The sequence below is a fragment of the Crocodylus siamensis genome, chromosome 3 (genome assembly GCF_052110815.1).
Source record: "Crocodylus siamensis isolate JL-2025a chromosome 3, ASM5211081v1, whole genome shotgun sequence".
In the NCBI taxonomy this organism is placed as follows: Eukaryota; Metazoa; Chordata; order Crocodylia; family Crocodylidae; genus Crocodylus; species Crocodylus siamensis.
In genome coordinates this window covers 3760430-3784482 of record NC_143397.1, presented here as the reverse complement: position 1 = coordinate 3784482, position 24053 = coordinate 3760430, and the positions used below count along the sequence as shown (strand labels likewise).

The window sequence follows — 24053 nt, the reverse complement described above, 5'->3', positions numbered from 1 at the left end:
GAAGATACTACATTAAGTTTGCATGCTTCTACCAATCTTAACTTGAAATGTCCTATCAAGCTGATATGCTGAAAAAGCTATACTCCCCCCACATCTGCAAGTCAAAGGAGGGCAAGACCTGTGGATCTGGCTTGGATGGGAGCATAAGGGAGGGAAACTAGTCACACACATGCTCTCTTAACCCAGTAACTCCAACCAGACCCTCAATTTGACTAGGATGAGCTAACAGCTCTCTACCATGTTCTCACTTCTAAATCCCATGGAGCAAAATAAAAAGCTTACAACAAACTGTGGGCATTAGCTTGAGCAGTGTCCCATCCCACTTGCCCTCCCCAAGAAGAGTATGGGGGGCAGCAGGCAGTCTGGGCAAGTTCCTTGTAGCAGAGCCACCCTTGCCAGGGTACTGCAGATCAAAAGCAGAGCCCAGCCATGCAGGAAAAATGCATACGCACATACACAGCAGCACAGAGCTCTAGGATATAAAGGAAAAGCTAATCATCCGTTTCAAAGCATGAATGAAGGAAATTATGATCTCGGCTTAATCAATGTTTCCAGTGATCACAACTACAGAGAAAAACCCTGGGAAGAATCAAGTGGGAGAGGCTATTTAAGCTCCAGACTGAAGCGCACTGTCAGATCTGCATAGTAAAGGACCCACACCACCTGCCTATGCTGTGACTGCCGCTTTCGGTGCCATTATCCCTCATGTTTTTTAGTGACAACGTCGGCAGGACAATTCCAAAGCAGTGCAAGGTTTAGGCTACTGCAGTATGTTGAATGCTAGCTGTAAGCACAGATCAAGGGCACTGCGGGATTGCATTTTGCCAATAGTTCCAGTTGTCAGACGCAGCTAATAAAGAAAATTCAAGCGAACCATTCTGTTATCAGTCACTACAACACCAGCAATGAGCCTAGCTATTTGTAATGAAACAAAAAAGGAGCCAACTACTGGTAAAGTTAACTGAAAAGAGATAGTGGTTTACAAAGTTCTCAAATTAATTTTCTTTGTCCATATGAATCACTTAGACCACAGGGGTAGCTTTAAGAGGTACAATTAAAACAACCAAAAAATGAAGCAACCAGTAAGGTAATTAAGTGACATGGTTTAACAGATGTAGCTAAACACACCCCAAAATATCAGAAACGTTAAGCATCAGAGCAAGAATATCACAATATACCATTTTGCATTCAACTGAAGAACCTGCTAGTGATTCACAAACCAGTAACAGGTTTGTCTGCTAAAGCAGGGGCGGGCAATTATTTCAGGTGGGGGCCACTTAATTAGGTTTGGCAAACTGTCAAGGGCTACATGGGGAGCCCTGGTCCTTGACAGTTGCCCTGCCCCCTGGTCATAACCCCTGACCTTTGCCACCAGAAGTCTCTCCCCTTGCCCCCCAGAAATACTTCTTTTTGGAGGTGAGGGTTGCCATCTTAGAACCAGAAAAAAGACAAATCATACACTAAAAGTCTACTACTATAACGTATTTTAATTTTATTATAACAAGTATTTGTGCCATGATTTGTACTCAGAAATAAATTCTTAGTGTTGTATATTGTTGGGTGGGGTGCCGGGGGGGTGCATGTGGGGGGGTTTGGTAGTGTGTGGGGAGCACAGGATATGCTGGAGGGGTGTGGGGGAAGAATGTGGGTGTGTGGCATTTGTGGGGTGTGGGGACCCCCACACTCCCGCCACAGCGCAGCAGCAGGCAGGGGTGCTCAGGGTGCTTGTGCCCAGCACAGGCAGTGGTACCGGGCAGCGTGCAGCTCTGGCCAGTGTTGCACATTGCATCAAGAGGCGCAGCCCCCGCTGGGCCATCTCTATCCCCAATACTCCCTACCAGGCACACAGCCCCTGCACTTGGACGGCACAAGAAGAAAACCCTGCATGCTGGAACTGGCTGCCTACACTGCTCTCTGCAGGTCCAGGGGCAGGGAAGACAGCTGGCTCCAGCATGTGGGGCTTTCCTCCCATGCTGCACAAGCCGGGGCCCAGATGTGCAATGCAGGGAGCACCAGCGATAGAGTCAGCTGAGCAGAGGCTATGCCCCTGCCCAGAAGCTACATGCTGGCTGGGCCCTTCTGCCCATCAGGGTGGGAGCGAGATGCAATAGGTTATGTGGGAAGGTGTGTGTATGCGTTGACAGAAGGGCTGGGCAGGGTGCAATTTGGTGGGGGGGGGGGGCAGGAGGGGGAGGCTGTGCCACAGGCCAGATGAAACTGTCTAGTGGGCCGGATCCAGCCAGCGGGCTGTATTTTGCCCACCCCTGTACTAAAACTGAAAAGCTTAAAACCCTCCCCAGCCCACTGAATATTTGGATTAGGACAATTAAATCAGATCCCAAACTAGTATTAACAGAATTAAAAAAATTCTCCATTATTGGGGGGCAGGGGGGGAATGACAAAAAAAAGGGCTGTTGACTTCAGGTACTAAACTAGAGAAGTGTGGATTTTGGTCCCCCGTCTGGCTTATCTATCCACCTGGATTTAGCTTTTGACATTTATCTCTGTTTGCACATGAAAAAAAAAAAAAAGGCAAGAATGTGGAGCAAGTTGAAAAGTATGAAGCTGGCTGCTCCAAATTACAGCGAGAAAAATACTCACTACACAAGCCCTGGACCAAAGAGACTAGATGATATCCAGCGCTGGGAAGTCACATTGACTGTGGCACTTGTAAACAAGGTGGGATATAGGAAGCAGCAGTGCAGCAGCCAGAGGTCACAATGGTATACACTGCTGTCAGATCACAGGAGCACGCTCAATGCCTGTGCTCTCCCCACCCCCTTTCTACTCCTTCCTGTACTTCTACCCAGGGTTCCCCTGGAACAGGTTCCAAAAGAAATCCTAGAATAGAAACAGATACAAGCAACAATATCTATAAATAGCCAAGTAAGGGTTCAGGCATAGCCAGCGTTCTTCAACGGGAAGAAATGCAAACTTGCAGTTGCATGTATCAAAGTGTGCCTTGCCCCAATTCACGTAGGAAACGGGCAATAAATACTAAATGGAGAGCATGCTAAACAGGAAGGAGCTGCTGATTTAAAGTTCTAGCTGCAAAAACCCAACTTAATTTAGACCAACAACAATCTCACTAGATCACGTTACAGCTACAGAAAAAGCAATGGCTAAATCACAAGCCATAAGCAATATTAGACCAAGGGCGCTTGACAGCCTCTCTAGGATCTATGTCAAATCTTCACAGGGGGTATGGGCACTCGTAAAATTTAACAAGGTTTTAGACTCCACCTTCAGAATCTTGGTGCGACAAAGCACCCCGACATCACAGAGGTGCATGTACAGACCCATACTCGACAATAAGCCCTGCACAGTCGGGCTCTCTAGGAGAAGTCACAATAGTGCCAACAAATACAGAGCAATCTAACACCGTGGTCAGCACCACAGAAGACACGAATAAAACACCAGTCCAAAACAAAACAACTTATCTCGCTAAAAGTCGCTTCTGTGTCAGTTTTAGAATATTCTACAATTTCCCCCAAATTCTCATGTCATATCTCATGCTTCGTATCAACTGAAGAGCAGAGACTTTCCTTCTCTTTTTAATTCTAACGTTTATCAGCAGTGTACAGAGGGTAGGGGGGAATACTTTTCTTCCTTTGGGAAAACTGGTTTAATAGTTCCTATGCCCGTATTGAGGTTACTGATCTTAATGACCTTGAGCTTATACTATAGAAAAGACATTCATGAAAACTAATAGAGGATGTGTTTGGAAGGTTTATTTTTCCAAACCATAAAGCTAAGCAAAGGTCAAGTTCTTTGTTGGAGCCTGTCAGGTGTTCAGACATGAATTTCCACGATTTAAAGTTTACCTCTCTGTCAATGCAAGACTCTTCTTTTCAGCATCTTTACTGGTGATAAAACAATGGAGTTTTTCCTATTTTCCTTGAAATCCTACTCTAAGGCTGAGAGATCTCAGTGAGAAAGGGTTTTTTTGATCCAAGTTTCTCATTTAATATTTGAACGTTTTTGTCTTCACTGTTACTAGCAACCCCTCAAAATAGAGTCTGCAAGTTTCATTGAAGTGTTTACGCCATTCTCCAATACTAATAACCCCAGATTTAATTCTGATCCCAGTTGTCAAATCAAAACTTGACACACTACCACACTAACCTATTAGTGATTGATAATTTGTAAAAACCCTGAAGGTATACAAAATACTATAAACAAGTACAACAACAGCAATGGAGTGCTGGCCCCAGGACACAGTGTAAAAGCAAGCACATTCTGGATAAGTTTATTTGTGTGTGTTCAAGTTTCTTTATTTTTTCCCATCAGTATCTCTTACTTCCCTGTTCAAGACTTTTGCTTTAAAATTTTATCTTTAAAAAAAAAAAAAAAGTATCTCAGCTATTACTTTCATTCTCCATTTCATTTATTATTGGCCAGATTGGTATTTCTTTTCTCCCCAATTTTCATAAAAGCCTTTATTATTTTTCCTTTTGGCCAGCACTGACTGGTTCTGCTTTTGTTCCTCGTCTTGATCTTTCCTCTGCAATTCCTAACCGACTCTGGCTGCCACTCCTGTTTTCCATTTCCACCAGAAGGTCTTTGCCTTCCTCTGTCAGTCCTTTGAAGACCAAACCCTGATAAAGTATAAACTGGTTTTCAGGCCTCTTGTAATCTTCTTTTGCAGATATGTAGTGCTTAACATACAACACACATTTTGCCCAAATTTCCTTTGTGGTGATGAACTTTTATATTTGTTTTTCATAACTCATTGAAAAAGGTCTCAAAACCAGCTTTCCAGAAACCTAGAAAATCTGTACCTGTGCATGCTATTGGCCCCATTCCTTTCCGTGCTGAATTCAAACAGCATCTGGACAAGTGTTTTCAAACTGTTTTGTGGGACCCTGAGGTTCATCAGGGCTTCTGCAAAGAGACTGGGGGTGGGAAAGGCAGAGAGGCCAGGAAGCGATGTGCCATCATTGCTGGGCTGGGATGACTGGCTCTGTGTCACTTTGGGACACAGGTATGGCCTTCACAGCAAAAATAAAAGTGATATAAAAGGGTTCCTTGACTCTGGGCAGTTTGAAAATCACTGATTGGGACAATTGTTCCAAGCTTAGCTACTACTCTGGCATATATTGTGTACGTCTACACGCACGCTGTACTCCAGCATAGAGATACCTAAGCTAGCGTTAAGTAAATCAGCTCAGATACTGGAGACAGTTTAGTCAGAGCAACATGAAGCTCCACACAAGATAACTTACCCTGCTGAGCAGTGTAGACATAATCTCGATTTCAACTTCTATCATGCAGCTGATGAATATTACAATCTACACTGTTGCACTAATGGAGCTTTTAATGTTCCAGCAGTGATTCTGAGACATAATATTTAAAGAACCACTTGCAAGGCTTTGCAAAAATTGCAGCTACACAGCACACAGCTGAGTTTGGAACCATTCTGAGCACCCGAGAAAAGATTTTATTCTCAGGGAATTTATACCTGCTGCTAAATATACATGGAACATGCTACTTCCAAACGCCTTCAAACGTGATTGAGCTGAGGTTGAATACAAGTTTAAATGGCAAAACTTAAAAATGTCATGAGTTCTCAAATACAGAGCTGGCAAAAACCTTACGAACAAACAAACCAACCAACCTGCAGAAAGATGGTAAAAAAAAAGTTATATATCTGAAGTAATGTTGCATCATCACAGCTGAATCTAGGCCTAACAAAAGCAAAAAAGGACTTTCTATTTTCATGAGCCATTCTTAGGGCTTCACAAAACAATCAAACTATAACCATGGGCAAAAGCTTCTTAATAATTTACCATCACTTACCTATAATTAAAGGAAGTTTCCAATAAATACTGTCCCCCTTCAAAACAACTCAACAAATATTATGGAGTTACAGAGGTATGAAAAACTTCCTTTCTTTTTAAATGCCTTTCCCAAAGGGGGCTGGCAAATTAAAGCTAACATTTGTTTTAAACTGATGCTTGAAAGTCTGGGAAGTCACAATTATGATTAATAAATAACTTCAACCTCACCCTTGCATCACTGCCTACTCCATGTTAACAGAGGAGGTTTCTAATACAGGCTATAAACCCATGACACCCTCTCTCTCCCACCTAGCACTGACATACTAGTCAGCCAAATGTTGGTCACTCACCCACTATATTCAAGCCAGAAATGAAACTGTGTTTAAAGCAGGCAGAGGGGATAACTCTTGATACAGGCCTTATTTCAACTTCTCTGCCAGCAGAAATGCTGACAGCAGAGAGCAGTCACCCCCAATACCACCCCCCACCACGTGGCAGGGTGAGTTAGAGCCCTACTGCCAACTCCTACCAACATGCCCATGACTGCCGTGATGCCTGGTTCACTAACCTGTCACACTAATGTTTGGGATGCTCAGAAAATAATCACTTTACACGTCTCTACCTTCTTGTATCATCAGAAGGCCTCCTTTCCCAGGCCCTTAACAGCATCCTGCACCATTCCACCCCACAAGGCTCGCCAGCCCACTATAAGCCACCCAGCTTGCTAGCCAGCAATAGTCCAGCAGGCAATGCCACGGAGTATCCTAGCTGCAGCCCCCTTACAGCCCCCACCATTCCTCTTGGCTTGGGCTCCTGTTCCCAGGTTGCCTTATAGTCCATTCATTCCCAAAAGGGTATCTGTTGACAGCTGGCAAGACAACAAAGTTTACCCTGGGAAGGTACCAGCTGCTAAAGGGACTCCTACAGCTGAAAGAAGACACAACTGTGTCTACACGTGCCTGATGCCTGTTGGTAGCAAAAGCCTTACTCTGCTGAACAAAAAGGAGGGTACGGCCATTACAGCAAAGCCTTAAGTGTGGCAAAGCTGTCATGTAGACCATGCCATGGACCGAGGACATTTTCACTTTATCCTTTCACCCTCCCTGGATCAGGAAATCCCATCTTTCTGGTATAGGGCAGGATCTCCTGGAACTAACTACCAAACACACCATAGTCCTCTGCATCCTTCAAGTGCAAGACCAATATTTTCCTGTACTTAACATTCACCGGAAAAAAATTACATCATCACAAAGAAATGCTGGTAACAGATTTGGGGGTATATCTGATCCCAAAGTGGAAGCAACCAGATCAGACTTCAGAATGGTGATGGACAGATCTATCTTAATAAAGATAATAGTTTCAAATTAAACTTTGACATTAAAGTACAATATTCCAAGAAGAATCATGTGAATGTGTTACATCAAGAAAAGCCATTTAGACATTCTACCACAGGTAGAGTGGGTTATTTTTTCCATAGACTCACAAATGTGCTCGAAAGATGTCAATAGCCACCTACATATTTGACCACCTGAAGGCACCAAGCAGCAGCAAGCTTCCTGTGAGATCAGGGGCCTGGCTTCTGTTGGAAAAGTGACACAAATTCTACTTGTAGTCAGTCTGACAGTTTATAGAAGAGCTACTGTTGTTGCATTACTGTATCTCGCTCCTGGCCTGCAGGTGAATTATGATAATGCACGTTTCACCATTATCCTCAACTTCAAACACAGAAGCATGTATTAAAGCATCATGAATATTAGCTCCGCAGCAAATATTAGCACTATAAAAAACACAATTGGACAAATACCCTACACATGTGCTGTTCTTTGGAGAAGATCTACAGCAAAAGTTATTTCTAATTTTCTGGTACCCAAAACGGTACTATTTACATGCACATTGATGCAGGGAATAGAACAGAACACTAGCCAAAACATTACCAGTTTTAAAATTTTGGTGACAGGTTATCAAGCAGAAGCACTAATTTTTAAGTAAACATGAAAAATCATAAATCTAAGCATATTGTTGATATCCAGGGCACTTATTTTTGGCATCAATTATGGGACGGCCTTGTGTAAGACACTGGTGCAATGACAGTGGCTCATAAGTTATTGTACTTGCTGTAAAATCAAGGTGTCATTGTAAATGAATTAACAAAGCAACTTTATGGTAAGTGTAAAATGCACAAGAGCACATAAGTCATTTTTAAGATATACTGAAAGAATGACAGCCTTTGTGGATTACAAGCACAGACAGCAGGGCCTGCAAAATAGACTACCTTAAAAAGAAAATGTAGTACCTGTAAAAAACAGGACATGCCAGTCATTCTACAAACCCTTTGATACCACCTCATGCATTTAGATCTTGGCAATTTCTGCCTCACCAGGCAGGGCACAGCCAATAGTCAAGATGCAACGTCTCAATTGCCAAAGCCGCCCACTGTTTCACTGCACGACCTTGGGCAAGTCGCATTTAATTTATGTTCTATAAATGGAAAACCAGTCACCATTAGGCAATGAGTTCTTTGCGACTCAGTTTTCCCATCTGCAATGTGAAGATGAGAGTGCTTACCTGCCTTGGCAGAGTGATTTGAGACCTACAGGAAAGTAAGTGCTCAGCTTTGTTACCCTGACTGATCCTGCAATGAAGTCATAATTCTGGGCTTGTGACAGCAGCCTGTGGTCATGGAATTTAGCATGAAGTCACACATTAGCATTACAACTTCACTTTCAGGATCAAGTGGAGAAGACAGGCAGGAGATAAAAGAGCAACTTTCCTAATCCAACTGTAATTAAGAAAACTTACTAAAAAAACACTGATTTGAAAACAAATGATAAAAAGCTGTAGCATCTACTTCTACTGATTCACCAAACCCTGTTTACGAAGTTAAACACTATACACTACAAAAGAAGCACTTTTTCCCAGACTTTCTTTTCCTTTTTTTGCAGATAAAGAAAGACAACACTGTTCAACATACCAATATGTTCCCAGAACACAAGATACACTAGAGTCCCTTTACACTGCTCTGACTTCTCAAGGTTTATAGACCCTATTTTAAAGGCACTAAGTCTAAAAAAATCTCCTATTTAAGGACAGTTCACATATAAACACACATAGGATTACAGCATGAGCAAAGCTGACAACCAAAACCTTGTTCAAACATCAACCCTATCATAATGACTACTACCAGAACGGAGGGACTAAATGATTTTATTTATTTTTAAAGCATCAGGCTGGAAGCCAGGGATCGTAAGTGAGAAAGAAAAGGCAGACTGGAGTTAAACCTGTAAAAAAACAAAAAAACAAAACAAAAAAACAAAAAAACCCACAACCTCTGTCAGATATTAAAAAGAAGCCACAGAAGGCTGTAACTTTACCTTAGAGACACTGCAAGTAAAAGGAATTCTCTTAAAATGTTTACCGAAAACCCATTTAACCCACCAGAAATGCAGTAACAACAGGGACCACAAGAGGCAAACAGCTCCAAGAGATGAAATGACAAGTGGTACCATCTCAAAGCTCAGGCTGCATAAAAACATTGCTTGGTTGAGATTTTTCAACTTTTTATGGCAGTAGTGCCAGGTGCAGCATGTGGCCTGGACCTGTACAGGGCCGAGGCCAGTGCATGCTGCATGTGGTACATGGGGCCAGCCTAGGGTGCACGCTGCATGCAGTACCCATGCTGGACCAGACCGGCCCAGACCCAGACACGGGATCCAGAACACAGTCTGCAGGCCCAATCAAGGGTCCCATGTGCCTCATCCAGTCTGCATGGCTATATGAATGAAAGCCCAGGTTTGCGAAGTTAGGAACCCCACTGCCATGAAAGTCAATAGGATTTAATTGCCTGACTCTCCTAGGCTCCCTTGTAAATTCCACCCTTTGTTACTAAAACTGTCATAGATGATTAAGCATCAAATAATTTAAAAACACAACTTAAAGTCTCTCTTCTTTCCATTTCTCAGTTTGCATGATAAAAGTCAATGTAAATATTTCAGTTCACTTTGACTGTCTCAGAGCTGCAGTGCTTGGGGTTTTAGCTGCCGATAGAAATATTTGTCTGAGACAACATTTTTTAAGATTTGGTTTTTATTGTTAAAAATAAGTTTATTCCCATTTTTTCCTGGTCTTCAGTTTCACCAAACATTCCTTTTGCAAAACTGAGGGACACAGTCAAATTGACAGCATCTCTTTAACTAAAAGGTTTTATTAAAATAAATAAATAAACAAATAAAGTTCTAACCTAGGTTTTCAACTAAATTTGCTATGCTGCATGCCCTCAATTCAGAATGGCCTCAGGGAGCTAAGCATGTTTCAGACTTTCAACAAACAGGGCCCCAAGAGCCTGCAAAGGCTGAACTCCAGGTTTTCCTGCTTTTTCTGCCATATAAGCTAAATAGCCACCATAAACATAACTCTGAATGAACCAATCCATCAGAGTTGAAAAGTTGCTCATAATTTCTGTCTTGGACTGAAGCTTTTCCTGCTTCATCTCCAACCAAAATTGAGGCTGCAAGGGAGAATTTGTGTTTTTATGCGTTTGCTGGGTGTTTCTGCAGTATCAGTTTATGTGCAAATGTTTACATGGGGTCACTTGATCTGGCAGAGAAACCAGGAAGTCTGCAGCTAAACTTTTGCAGGAAATTAAGGAGGTGGCAACAGTCCCTTTTTGTTAAATTACAGAGCTAATTAAATGTCTGCCTGAACAGCTAGCTATTTAACCACATTTTCTGAAACTAAAAGGGGGATCTCTTCCCCTACTCGCCCCCTCCCCAAAAAGTCACTGTGATTAATTTTCTAATGCACTGAAAAATAATTAGTTCCTAAAATGACTAAATACAACAGCAACTTCCCAGCACTTACTCATTTTACCAGACACACTTAACAAAAATACATTTATTTCATAGATTTCATAGACATCAGGGCTGGAAGGGACCTCGGGAGATCATCAAGTCCAGACCTGAAAAATACAGGGCACTAGCACAATATACAATAATCTTTTAACTTTAAGGTATGTATTCGTTACTCCAAGACACCCAGGCGACCCCAGCTACTATATGGCTAAGGACTTAAAAAGATCATAGCCAGCTACAAGGAGTTTACAACAAACATGAGTAAAGATGCAACCATCAGACAGAACAAAGAAAACAGGCCAGGGGGAAAAAGGTATTTTGCCACCATTCACCATGGTCCCCTACCTGACTTAACCCTCCTGTCACGTCACCCATCCAAGATCGTAAATTCTTCTAAGAGGGGACTTTGGTTTTCTAGTTCTCTCTGCCAGGCACACTTATGGTACCAGTCTTAGGCTAGGAACAGACACTGCATTTCTCCCTGGATAAATTGTGCCTACAACTGTCCCAGAACAAATATCCCAGGACTGGCACAACCACACATTGCTTCTAACCACAATTCAATGAGCAGCTGAATGCAGCGACACTTTTCTGGTATTGATTCAGTGATCCAATCCAGGATAACTGTACAGACGTACTTTGCAATATCCTGGAATAAACCATTATTATATCTTATGGGAATTTCTTTTAGGATTTATCCTGGGACAACAGACATGGATGTGTGTTCAGATGCACCTTGTCCTAGGATGAAATGGTTTGTCCTGAGATAAATGTGACATCTGCTTGCAGCCTGACAGACACTTCTTAGCTGTTCCTAAGAGCAAAAGTCTGAACAGACGAGACAGAGACAAAAAGTAATACCCAGGGGTTAAGAGGTCCAGAGTACAGAACTTCCTAAACTTCTCTAACTTTTCCCAAAGCCTGTCTGTCTTCATGTCCCACTCTCCCCACCTGCAAACCAAGCCCTGTTCCTTTGCCTACATGTTGCAGCCAAGCCAAGGTGTCACCTTTTCACACTACGCACCCCACCTGCAAACAGGACATGCCAAAGAGAACACACTGCCAGAAAACCACAGAAAAGATCAGTTGCTTCCACTCTCTCTTCTGTGATATCTAGAAGGGGAAGAAAGGTTCCAGTCACCTTTCCCAGTGGGTTTTCACAGTGGAGGAGACAGGGAATCCACAAAAACCAAGCCCTGTCTACCACATTTCTCCACTGTTGCCTGGAGCTCCTCTAAAGGCTTATCTCCCCTTCACTCTCTTTTTTCCTTTATCTGGCTCGACTCCCCAAAACCACTTGCTACTCTTTCCTAGGAAGAGAAGCTTTTGGTTACCACAAACTGACTCGGGGTCCAAGACACACTTGTGCTGGCCTGTAAAGTAGAAGTGTATCACCGATGCGCTTTTATACTCAATTTGTGCTTAGAGGATAAAGCGAGGACAGATCGGAAGCTGCTAATACCAAGATGTCACACCATCTTGCTCCTTCAGCCAACTTCCTGCAATTCTATAAAAGAAATAAAAATTAAGGGTGTCATTTGTTGATCTACCACCTGGGATGGAGGATTTCATTGACAGCAGTAACAAAAACTAAACAACGGGATAGTTTGAATTCCTGGGCAATTCTATGGAACAAACTCAGCACAAGCAAGGAAAACAAGTCTCGGCATAGAAACACTTAGGAAAGGTCACATTTTCCTGCCAACAACTGTCAGGACCAAAGCCATAAGATTTTCTTGTTGCATTTACCAATACTGGAAACTATCAAAACTGAAGACATTTTAACCATCCCATTCTTTTGCACCCGGTCTCCAGCCTGTTTTATTTTTTTGCATTCCACTTACTACGAAGACAGGCTGGTCCCATTTTCAAACTTCCACATCAGAGCCCAATTCTTCAACACCTGGGCTACAATCCCTTCAGGACAGCTACATTGTTTCTGAAGCATTAATATGAAGCCGTAAAAATGTATTTTTTTACCATACAATTTGGCATTAAGTACCAAAATCCTATCCTGACCATCTTCTCCCTCTTCTTAGAGATCATATTGCCCAGATTTTTCTGATTTCCATCCAAATAGGAGCAGGGGAAAAAAAAAGTTCAAAACCCCATTTTTTCTACTCTCCATTACAGTGATCACTTTCATCCAACTGGTGTTCAACAACATCTAGATGCAGTACAAAGATTTAAAACAAAAATTCCAGAATATGTCATCAACAGGTTTCCAGAGCACCTTCTACTAAATAACTTCTACCAATATTTTAGTCTTAAGAAATAGAGGCAGGATGTTTTAGACAAAAATTTATGTCACCCATGCTAAAACAGTAGTAAGATTCCTCACTGCACAGATACCATGGGACCTAGCAGAGAATACATTCACAAGCTGTAAAATTAGAATTTTACAACTCAAACCATAAGGCTTCCTAATGAAGTAAGAAAAGATTTCCCCCCACCTCCCCCATTAAACTAGGTAAAGTTTTTGTAACATTGACGGTTGAAAAATGGAGGTTAAGGAGAAAAATATTTTTATTTAGTCAAGTAACCAGAGCCATTTAGTATCTGAATCAGAACACAAACAAGTTTTGCTGCACATGCATCTTTTGCAGATTTGAAGTAAGCTCTGTTTTCAGTAAGATAAAGCAAAAATCCTGTCACGAGCATCACAAGAAGGTGGTACGAAGGATGAACCTATTAAAAAAAATTAAAGTTTGGAGAAAGATCAAAGCTCCTTTAACATAAGAAACATTTCACTGATTTTAACATAACTGTTACACATAACCAGTTTAGTGACTCCTGAAGCTAATCAGCTAGAAGACCGATTTAAGAAGCTGAAAGAAAAAAGGAATTAGCCACCAAAATTACCTTCAAAAGAGGCTGTAGCAAGGTTTTTTTGCAGTCCTACTAGAAGCAGCAAGACAAAGGAAAAATCTCAAGAGTGCAGAAGGTGGAAAAAACTCCATCCACAGGAACTATGTGCAAAGCCGCTCACAAACTCTGCCCTGAACAGTTTACAATCTAGACACACAATATCAACAAAACAATAGGGCAGGAGAGACGGGAAGAGTCTAAAGCAAACTGATTGAGCCACGACATTTATTGCACTTCTTTGCAACTTCATGATTCTTGTTCAGACTTCCTGAATTAATAATTTCATGGTTTTTAATACACACGGCTGACTCTTAAACAACACACAAAACTGCTTTTCTATTACTTTATTAAGAACAGCCAGGAGTGGGACCTCTCTCACTTTATAGTCTATATAGTACGGAGGAATAACAGGAAAAAATAAAAACCCAACAGCCTAAGAGAACACACCCCAGAGTGTCCAGAAGTTCTAAAAAGAAGCGGGGATTTCACGCTGGAGCAAAAAGGTCAGGACATTTCTGCATGTCTTTAATCATTACAACAGGTTTGTGTTTTAGTAAACACACCTCCTTACAGTGTCTCATTGCTACGACCACATCATGCTGTGTCTGCACCTGTATGAACACAAACATCAGAACCAAAAGAGGACTTTACTAAAAAGGAGATGAAGTGCTAATAAAGAAATAAATTTGGGGTAGGGGGGTTAACACAGAGATTAAAAACATGTTAAAAAAAACTGTGAAACAAAAAGATGGATACTGCTTGCTTTCATATGCTTTGAAATCATCAGTGGAAGGTAGCACCTCACAAATGTAAAGCTTCACAACTTTTTCTGCTGTTCCTAACAGCCATTTTACAGACAGGTAAAGAGAGAGGAGGACAAATCTGCCGAAGATGGCAAAGCAGGTACAAAGCTGGTGCAAAACCAAGCTCTTCTGATCCCAGTTCTGTGCCTGAATCAAAAACATGTCCTCAAAATGAATGAATAATAAAGACAGATATAGCTGCAGGTTTGAAACTCCTCCTTCAATACTTCTATACAATATTTTAGGCTTGCTACCAATACAAAAGTTACAAAAACACTCATCTCTGAAGCAGCAAGAGCCATTACATTATTCTGTAACACCTACTCAAATTAAAGAGACACCAGCAACACAATATTTAAGAGCTGCCCTAAAAAATGGTAAAGACGACAAGCTGGGGGTGAAAAATGTAAACAGCCTGTCAAAAACAAATAGTCTACAAAAATCCTGTTTTAAACAGAAAGTTCCAAAACAACAGTTCACCCATTTTTTTAAAGTTAAACAAAAAAACCCAAAAGAGTCCAAGCAGGTTTTTGCACTTGCTCAAGTTAAACGGTAATTTTACAAACGATGACTTCTCAAAATGACCATGAATGAGGTAGGTTAATAAAACTGATAATCCCTTAACTCATAGCATTGGGGAGGGGAGATGTTGGGTGGGCCAAAATGCCAAGAGTTAAACAGAGCCAGTCACGATCTCTGAATTTTTGCTTTTGCTATAACCACATTTTTAAAGGTCATTTTCTGTGTTGATAAACTGAAAAAGACAGAAGCTGGAATGAAGTAAAACAGAGTTTTCACAACCATTTTTTAAAGGAGTTATCAAGTATCTGCAGGCTTATAAAACGCTTCATACTCAGTCTTCCCAGAACATGCATCAACATTTGTTTATGCCAATTAATAGTGCCGCTCCATCTAACAGGCTAAGAGCACAAGAAATCTTACACAGACCAAGCCAATTTAGCTTCAGCTGCTAAAAGTCAACAATTTTTTCTATTGCAAGTTAAAAATAAACATTTTTGTTTGAAGTCAGATCAAGCCACCATACCTGGTTGAGGCTCCCAAACAAATAATAGGGCAATCGAATGGGAATCCAAATCCAGATTCCACCAGGGAATATGATACAACCAAGGGAATTGCTTAGAGAAGTTGGTAGATATTAAAAAAGCAAGACCTTTTCCAGAGGCTGGGTTGATGCAGTTTGTTGTGAAGGGCTCCATTTCAATGGAAAGTGCTGCTCCTCCGGCCTGCACATCCTCCCCCTCCCTTCCTTCACTCACATCCAGCTCCAATTTCTCTCCTTGAAAAAAACAGCTGCTCTCACGCCAGGACAGCCCCTCCATTTCACCAGCTAACACCACCCCAGAGGGTACCGCCCTTATCTGCTGCTTTATTCTAAGCATTCATCATTTACTCAAATGATGATGACTAGGGGACTGACTGCTGTTTGGTGACAAGGAACAGGGGAAGGGCTGGCCCCTTGGGGTTACTCGCAGGGGGCTGAAGATACAGATGAGGAGTTCACAGCTCCACAAAAAACCCTTCGGCTTCTGTTTCAGGGGATTTTTTTCAGTTTCCGTGAGCATCTCTGTGCATATCCGCACTCAAAATACTAACTTGGAGAGGCCTGAAACTAGATTCACTCTAACCTACTCACAGCAGGTACTAACCGGCACTTGCAGCTGGATTTTTAATGAGTCCCAGAGAACGAAATCCTGAACCCACTGCAGTCAGATCCCTTCCCAAACCTAGATCCTAGTACAGCCACTTTCTACCAGTTTGCTTCTGCTGACGGAGAACATTTTTCAGCAGGAAAGCAACGAGAGAGAGAGAGAGGTCTGTTTTTAAAACAGAGGTGACTAAACCCAGCCACACACAGGACTCCAGCAACATCAAAAAGGCATGGGTGCAACTGAGTGACACAGAGATTTGAGCTGGTGGTTTCATACTGGGTTAACCTGCTCCTGCGGCTGAGAGGTCGCTGTGCTGGGAAGCCTGTCCCCAGTGGCTTCCCACCCCCCTCACACACAGGAGAGGGGTGCCCAGGAAACTGCAAGGGGAAAATAAAACAGCGAGAAAAAATGCACGGGCACCGTCACGTGACCCACCCTCCTGCCCCTTGCATGGCTGGCTCCTCACACACCAGATCTGGGACCCCCCCCCCCAGTCCTCTCCCAACGCAAAGAGCAGGAGGAAACCAGAGGACCCTTTTCCCAGCCAGCTGGAGTGGGGGCAGGGAAGAAAGAAAAATAAATCAGTTCCCCCCCCACCGGAAGCAGCCAGAAGCAGGAAGCAAACAAGAGCCCCCCCCCACCCAAAAAAAGAGGGACACAACCAACCCCACAAAATGAAGGCTGGGGGAGGAGCAGAACCCCACAACCCTCACCATGGGGGAAGTCTGCTTCTTCCCCTCCCCCGCCAAGCACCATGGGGGGTGGAGGCCAAGGCCTGCTAAAGGCTCCTGCGGGGGGGGACGACACAAAGGGGGGGGAGCTGGGGACAAGAGCAAGAAGCACCCTGGGGAGAGGGGGGCACCCTCGAAGGGGGAGGGATTGGAGACGGGGGGACAGAAGGTCCCTGGGGGAGGGGCGGGAGGCTGAGGGGGCACCCTAGGCCCGACCCCGTTGAGGCCCCCCGGGAGGCGGGGGGGGGGGCGTTCGGGGCGCAGGCCCGGGGGAGAGTGGGGGGGTCGCGGGGCCCAGGCCCGGGGGGAAGGGGGCCGGGCCCCCCCCCCCGCCGCGCTCGTTACCTGCCCAATGTGCTCACAAAGCAGCAGCAGCCGCGGCGCCCACCAGCGTCACGTGACCCTCCCCCCGCCCCGCCCCCCGGCCGCGCCGCAGCGCCCGGCCGCTCCCCCGCCACGTGACCCGGCGCCGCTGCGCGCTCCTCCCACGTGACCCCGCACCGCCGCGCCCCCGTCACGTGACCGCTTTCCCTCCCCTGCCGCGCGGGAGGGGCCTCACCTCCGCGGAGCCGTTGAGGGGGGCGGGGCTTCGCCTCAGCCGTTGAAGGGGGCGGGGCGGGCATGATGCTACCTGTGAGGGGCATGGCGCCCCCACCCCCTCGGGGTCCTGGCCTGGTCCTGTGTGCTGGGGACACCTCGTCCCTGCCAGCCCGCCCCAACACCAAGGCCACCGTCAGGCACAAACCAGAGGAGTTCGTTAGCGGGTTAATTAATGAGGGGTCTGGAACTGCGGGCCCTGGAACGCAGAGACGTCGAGGGCTGAGCATGTCGTCCACCGTAGACAGGTGCCCTTGCGCTGACTGGAACAGCCATAGACGTATGGAAATAGACGGGTAGATCGATCAATCGATGGATAGCAGATGCTTTCTGGAGCTGAACCTGGCTTCGTCCAATGCTGTGAAAGGGTGTGCGCCAATGGAGGAGAGAGCCGTTCGCGTGATCCCAGAGATGTGGGGCTGGAAGTGGCCCCCCAGACGTCTCACGACCCCGACCCCTTGCCTGAGGCAGGATCAGCCATGTCCAAACCAGCCGAGACAAATCCATCGCCGAAACCCTCCGTAAAACTACGTGGCTGCATGTGGGGCAGGCCGGCGCTCCCAACAGCACTGGGGTCACTGCCATGTCCGAACCAGGCGAGACAAAACCCTCCATAAAACCATGGATAACATGGCTGCGCCTGGGGCAGGCCAGCGCTCCCAGCAGTGCTGGGGTCGCTGCCCTGTCTCACCACTGCCTCTTCTTATGGCCAGTACGAGAGACCCACCATGCACACCCCTGCTGCGAAAGCGGCTGACTTCCAGGTTGCGTGAGCAGCAGGAAAGTACTCGGCAGCCCAATCCAGTTGGCAGGCCACAGGTTGCCACCCCCTGCTTTAAGCTGAACAGACACAAGTCTGCCTTCAACTGACAAGGCAGCTAAATCAAGTTAAGAGTAGCCCCACTGTTAGGTTAAAGGTCTGGACTAGATGGTCCCTTCCAGCCCGACTTCCCTATGTGCCTACATCCCTAAATCAGTGGTCTTAGGTAGGGACATTGGATTTATGATTCAGGTCACCCGTGCTGTGAAGATGAGCCCTTAAAACGGAAATGACCTCTAACTGGCAGTTAATGGAGCTCTTTTTTGCAACTCAAGCGATGGAGGCTTGTGTTTATAGCAGTAAAAGACCAAACTTCCAATCTTGGTTCTGCAAGGGTGGTTTTTTCTTTAGGGATTGACTGTTAATATTGCAGCTGCCATTCCACCTGAAAGCTGATTTTTGCTCCGCCCCTTTCAGCTTCAACAAAGACTCCACATGGCTTCAAATCTCATCTACACTTGGAACCTCCCTTGAATATTTTCAGTTAAATGACACGTTTAGCTTTGAAGGGCTTAAAACCGGACATGTTTGTGGACTATAATGTTGCTTAGTATTCTTCTCTCCTCCAAATGTAGTTGTGTTATATATCAAAATATAGGTAGATTTTGACACTGGTGTGTGTCCAAGTCAAGGGCAAGCTCAGAAAGTAAAATATTTTTTAATTGCTGTTTGAAAACAAAACACCATCAAGACACATTCAAGACTCCATCAGTCAAGCAGAACAAACACATGGCGACAGTGAATATTTTTGTTTTCCACCGCTAACCCAACTAGGGCCAATTGTCAGAAGTAAAAGATGTCAGGACCTAGCAATTACTCCCTCTCCTGCACTGCTCTGAAAATGCATCTGTAGCTTACCTGGAATATGCAAAAGCTTATTTTTAAGATCAAGTAACATGGAGCCTGGAAGCACATAAGTATAATCAGTTTTTACCCTGGTGAAAACAAGGAACAAAGAGATGATCTACGGCTTTGTCCTAGTGTAACTTATCCAAAGCTAGTGTTGGGAGAAATCAGGGTTAAACGGCACTGGTGGAAGTTATACCAGTCTAATGTCCACTGCTCCGGGAGAGCTCGTATGTCCATTCTGGATCTCGATGTAATATATGTTAGTGTATGAGTGCATGAAACTAATGTGAGGAGTTTAAACATGGTCTAAATGTGCTGTCTGTTCAGGCCCTAATTGAAGTGAGTTGCTAAGTGAGTTGCTAAGGAAGTTGTGGAAGGGTATACAGAGACACTCCTCTCTAAAGAGGTAAAAACTTCTGTTACACACTGGAGCATGCTGCCTCCTGTACACACTGCTCACATTTCCATAATTAGCCTAATCAGCTGTAAACTGGGGCCATAATATTTACCTTTGTCAAGTGACCATAGACGTGGGAAGCATATTCATACTCATCCAAATGGATGTTTCTGCCATATATGATGCCCCAGATATTTGTGTCCAGACTCCCAGAATCTGCATATCTTGCAGTGGTTTATGTCCTTCCTTTCAGACAAAAACCTGAAAGCTTGTTATGAATAACGGTTCCTCCCCTTTGAAGTTACACAATGTTCAGTCTTCTTTCCTGCATTGCTCAACACCTACTGCTTTAGGAAGTTGAGAGCAGGTGAGCAACAGCCAATAAAACAGCTCTGTCTCTTCTCTTTGTCAGATATAAACACTGTTGCTGTCCAGATCTCCCAGCTCTCAGCCAAAACCAGCAGCTGGATGAAGTAACAAGTCATGCTAATAAAAGGTAGCTCTCGTTGATTTCCATATATACTTTCATCACTTCAGGGCATTCATCTCATGCACTGAGCCCAGCTGTGACAGTTGTAGAGAAGAGATTGCTTCTCTAGCCTAGACCCAACCATTGGAAAGTCTGTTTATTTATTTATCTGATATGCTAACCTCCCCGGGGAGGCACAGGATGGCTTACAATAAAACCAAGACAACTCAGAGATATATATAGCCATAATAAAATAAAATAGTATATAGTACCATAAACTTCCCAGACAGTACCTCAAAACTTAGCCCTTTGTGCTCAGGGTCTTTCCAAATAAGATCTTATGGTGCTTCTAGGAGGTGTCCAGGCTCAGGCTTTGACCAGAAGTGGGAGTGAGGAGTTCCAGAGCTGAGGAACAACTACGTAAAATCACCTTCCCTATTTTTGCCAAATGAACTTAGCACATAGATGGAACTTGCAGGAGGTTGTTCTCAGCTGAGTGTAGGGATCACAGTGTCACATAAGGAAGAAAGCAGCATTTTGGGGCCTTAGTACCTTATCGGTACACCTGATGTAACAGAGACTCCCAGTTCCAGCCTCTTAGGAGCCTATTACAAAGGGATCATAGTGGCATCAGGAAAGCTAGAGGTATGCTCATTTTCCATGAAGTGGTCAGGTTTGACTCTCCGTACACCTGTAATGCACAGTATTTGGGATGGTTACAAAAGACGCAGGCCAGCATAAACAAGCAAAGTAGATCTAAAAATGTATAGAAAGTAGAGGGGGGAAGTGGAACCTACAGTTCCAGCCTGTTCCTAGACCTTCCTCAGAGAGCAACTGGGTGGCCTCTAAGGTTGTGTCTACAAGGGGTGATCAAAAAGTTCTAAGACTTAGCCTTTATTTTAAAGAATATTGTACAAACAACATCTTTATGAGCTGTCCCCTTCAAAGTAATCTCCCCCAGATGATATGCACTTGTCCCAATGTTCCTGCCACTTTCAGAAGCAATGGTGGAAGTCTTCAACTGTGAGATTTTTGAGTTCCACTTTCACATTCTTATGGATGGTTGGAATGTCATCAAAACTCCTTCTTTTCAGGTTCCTTTTGATTTTTGGCAACAGAAAAAAATCACATGGGAGAAGGTCAGGTGAATACAGAGGGTGTGGTATCACAGGAATGTTTTTTTCTGCCCAAAATTCTTCAATGGAGACAGCAGTGTGTGAAGGAGCATTGTCATGGTGCAGAAACCATCAACCATTTTCACACAGCTTTTGGTAGTTTCTTCTACCTTTATCCCTCAATCGAATCAAAACCTCTTTATAAAAGGCCTGATTGATTGTTTGACCACTGGGTACAAATTCCTGATGAACAATACCCCGAACATCAAGTCTTAGAACGTTTTGATCAGACCTCGTATACGGCTGCTGGAGCGACCCCAAGAGCACCACTGCGCATGAGCCCTGCCCACTCCCTCTTGCTCCACTGCTCCAAGCTTGCAAACCAGGCAGAACAGATGGCTTAGATGCATGGAGTGGTCCTGATCCTTGGGTTCCCAGCTTCCCCTGTCTGGAGAGCCTGAGCTGCGGGATGCATTCCGGGCCTCTTAGGCACACACCTCAGCTGGCGTCTGGCGATTTGTGGGTTCTGGTGGGCATGAGTGGGTGAGACTTCTCTCTCAGCTTTGCTCCACAGACATAGCCTAAGTACATTTGCTGTGGAGAGCTGGGGTGAGCAAATGCTGGAGTGTGAGGATGCCTGAAGAGGAAGACCCCGCTTCCTGTCCAAGGTTTTTTGGGGAGTTTTTTTGCAATCATGCCTCCAAAGTCCCCGCTTTTCCATAACATCAAGGAGCCTGGTCAGTCCAAGAGGCTCACTTTGTAGTGCGTTAAAGGGCTTCATGTTGCATGAATAGTTTAGCTGAAGTCTAGAGGAGCTACAGGTGAAAAGCACCTCTTAGGAAGGAGCAAGGCCATCTGCCCTTCAGCCATCTCTGACAGGCTGAAAGTGGAGCTGGGAGCTAAGGCAGAGACCCAGCCCCCAATGTCCCACCATGGGCTGGCAGTATAACATTGCACTGAAAGAGGGATAGAGTTTCAAAAACACCTCCTCAGCTCATATCCTCTATAGCTAGTCAGTGCAGCAGCTCCAGCTAAGAGCTCGATTTCAGACGGCTTATGTCTTGTTCTAAGGTTTATTTTTATTTCCCTATGGGGGCTTGGCAGAGCTGGCTCTGAGTGTTTATACACTAAATTACATTCCACGTTTTCCCCCCTTCGAGTCCCAGGGTTTTTTAAGTGGACCTGGCTGGAGAGCCGAGCTGCTGAAAGCACCCCGCTTCAGTGCCCCACTTCCTTCCAGTGATCCTGCACTTGCAGGTCTCGTTATTTATATATTAGCTGCACCTCCAGCAGTGTACAACCCTGCTGAGGTCAGGCTATCCTTAGGGCAACAGGATGGGCGATGTCCTTTGTCCCCACAGGCATTCCCTCTATGCTCAGACGCAGTGCTGCTCAAGTGAACTTGGGGCACAGTGATCTTTGCTTTACGATACAGCAGGCGGAAGGCAGGACACAGGCTTCTTCTCCCTGGGATGCAGCCAGCTGAAATGGATGCCTAAGCCTGCAGGAAATTAGGCAACCTAAAGCCTGCATTTGAAATGTAGTGCTCATCCATCACGGCTGAGCGAGAAGGCAGCAGGGTTAACATGGCAGAAAAGCCTGGGTGGTACTACGACCGGGGAGAGCTGCAGCCAGAGAAGGCAAAGGAGGTGCCAGGGTGGGCATTTGAGAACAAAAGGAGAGGGAAAGGCACAGCTGTGTGAGTGGGAGGGAGCCTGGAACGCTGGGTGTAGCACGGGCCAACTTCCCAAGCTGAAACAGCACCAGGCCCGAACACCATGTGAAAGATGGCCTGGCTGCAGAAGGGGAGGCTTCACAAGAGAGATTTACCCTGTGAGGAATGAGGGGAGGCAACACACCTCCTTCTGCTGCCCACTGGAGTTCCCCATTTCCCCTACACCAGGATGCACCTTCCCACAGCTTTACTCCACTTCTCCCACTATCAGCTGTGCCCACTCCTGCCAACCCTCATCCTCCAACCTGAAACACTTCCCTCCCCCTTGCCCACCTGTCCTTAATCTGCAGCAGGTTTGCTCAGGCAGGGGATGATGAAATATCCCCATCTCTCCTGCAGTCTCTGCTACTTTCTGTGGTCCCACTTCCCTTACTGCTGCCTGCTCTTCTTCCTGGGCTCACCAAGTGAGTAGAGGGCCTTAAATATACAGCCAGACTGAGCATGGATTCAGTCATCTCACGTCCCTCCCTTATTCCTGCCTTAGCCAGAGCAGACAAATTTAAACTGCTTGAGTCCTGGACTGACCTTGATTTCAATTACCTAAATAGGCAGGAACCAGCTCAATCCATGATATTCAGTGAAAGCTCCCTGGTCCCTGTCCCTCCCCTTGCAAACAGAAGGCCCTTTGTGGCAACATGGAAATGAAAAAAACCTAGTGAGCAGGTAAAGTTCCTTTTCTTGAGCCAGCTGCCGCTATTTTGTTTGTTACTAAATGGGGGGAGCATTAATTATAGCTCTAAACAGAGTTTCACAAGCTTTGTGACAAACATATCTGTGCTCCCTAATCTGTGTGGAGTTAATGAGTATTATTAGCATTCTTTAATCGTGACTTGGCAATCCCGTGCTAATCAAGATGGCTATTTGGCATGCGATGCACAACAACAAAGATTGAAGTGCTGGAGGATGCTGCAGTCAGATGGTGAAGTCCCAGCTGTAATGACAATACCCACATCACTCTGGATGTCAGACCGTGGTCCTGCTGCGGGACAGAAACAAGGGAGACCAAGAAAAGGCATTGGTGCCCTTTCATACATGCAAAAAATATAAATCAGGAAGCAACAAATGTCGCTGCCAAAGAAGGGGAGCAAAAGGGTATAACTGATCATGGGGTTCCACACTCTACCCAGAAGCATCTCAGACCTCTCATCCCAGACAAGCCAGACGGTAGCTCAATCAGTTGGTCCCAGATGCTTAGTTATCTGAAGCGTTGTACTTCAGTCCAGCTCAGAAGTGTTCCTTAGCCTACATTCTCCATGGCTTTGGGAATCCAGCTGTGAACCACAGCAAAGGTCAGAGCAGTGATGCTGTGAACAACACCTTCCTGCTCCACAGGTCTGTTCTGTGGGTGCCTCATACTTGATGGTGCATTGGC

General features: G+C 44.9%; 1 protein-coding gene across 6 annotated transcripts in view; it reads right to left on the bottom strand.

The window, feature by feature from the left end:
- Positions 1–17130, bottom strand: part of UBAP2 (ubiquitin associated protein 2) — a 124950-nt gene extending 107820 nt beyond the window's left edge. Inside the window, exon 1 of one of the 6 annotated variants that reach the window (XM_090037601.1) lies at positions 17045–17130. Coding sequence is in view for 4 of the 6 variants with exons in the window: in XM_090037600.1 (XP_089893726.1) it covers positions 15470–15515 (46 nt within the window). In the remaining 2 variants the exon portion in view is untranslated. Of the gene's footprint in view, positions 1–15469; positions 15560–17044 lie in introns of those variants that run through there. The other 5 variants (XM_090037603.1, XM_090037600.1, XM_090037604.1 and 2 more) reach the window with 5 other exon arrangements.
- Positions 17131–24053: the final 6923 nt, after the last annotated feature.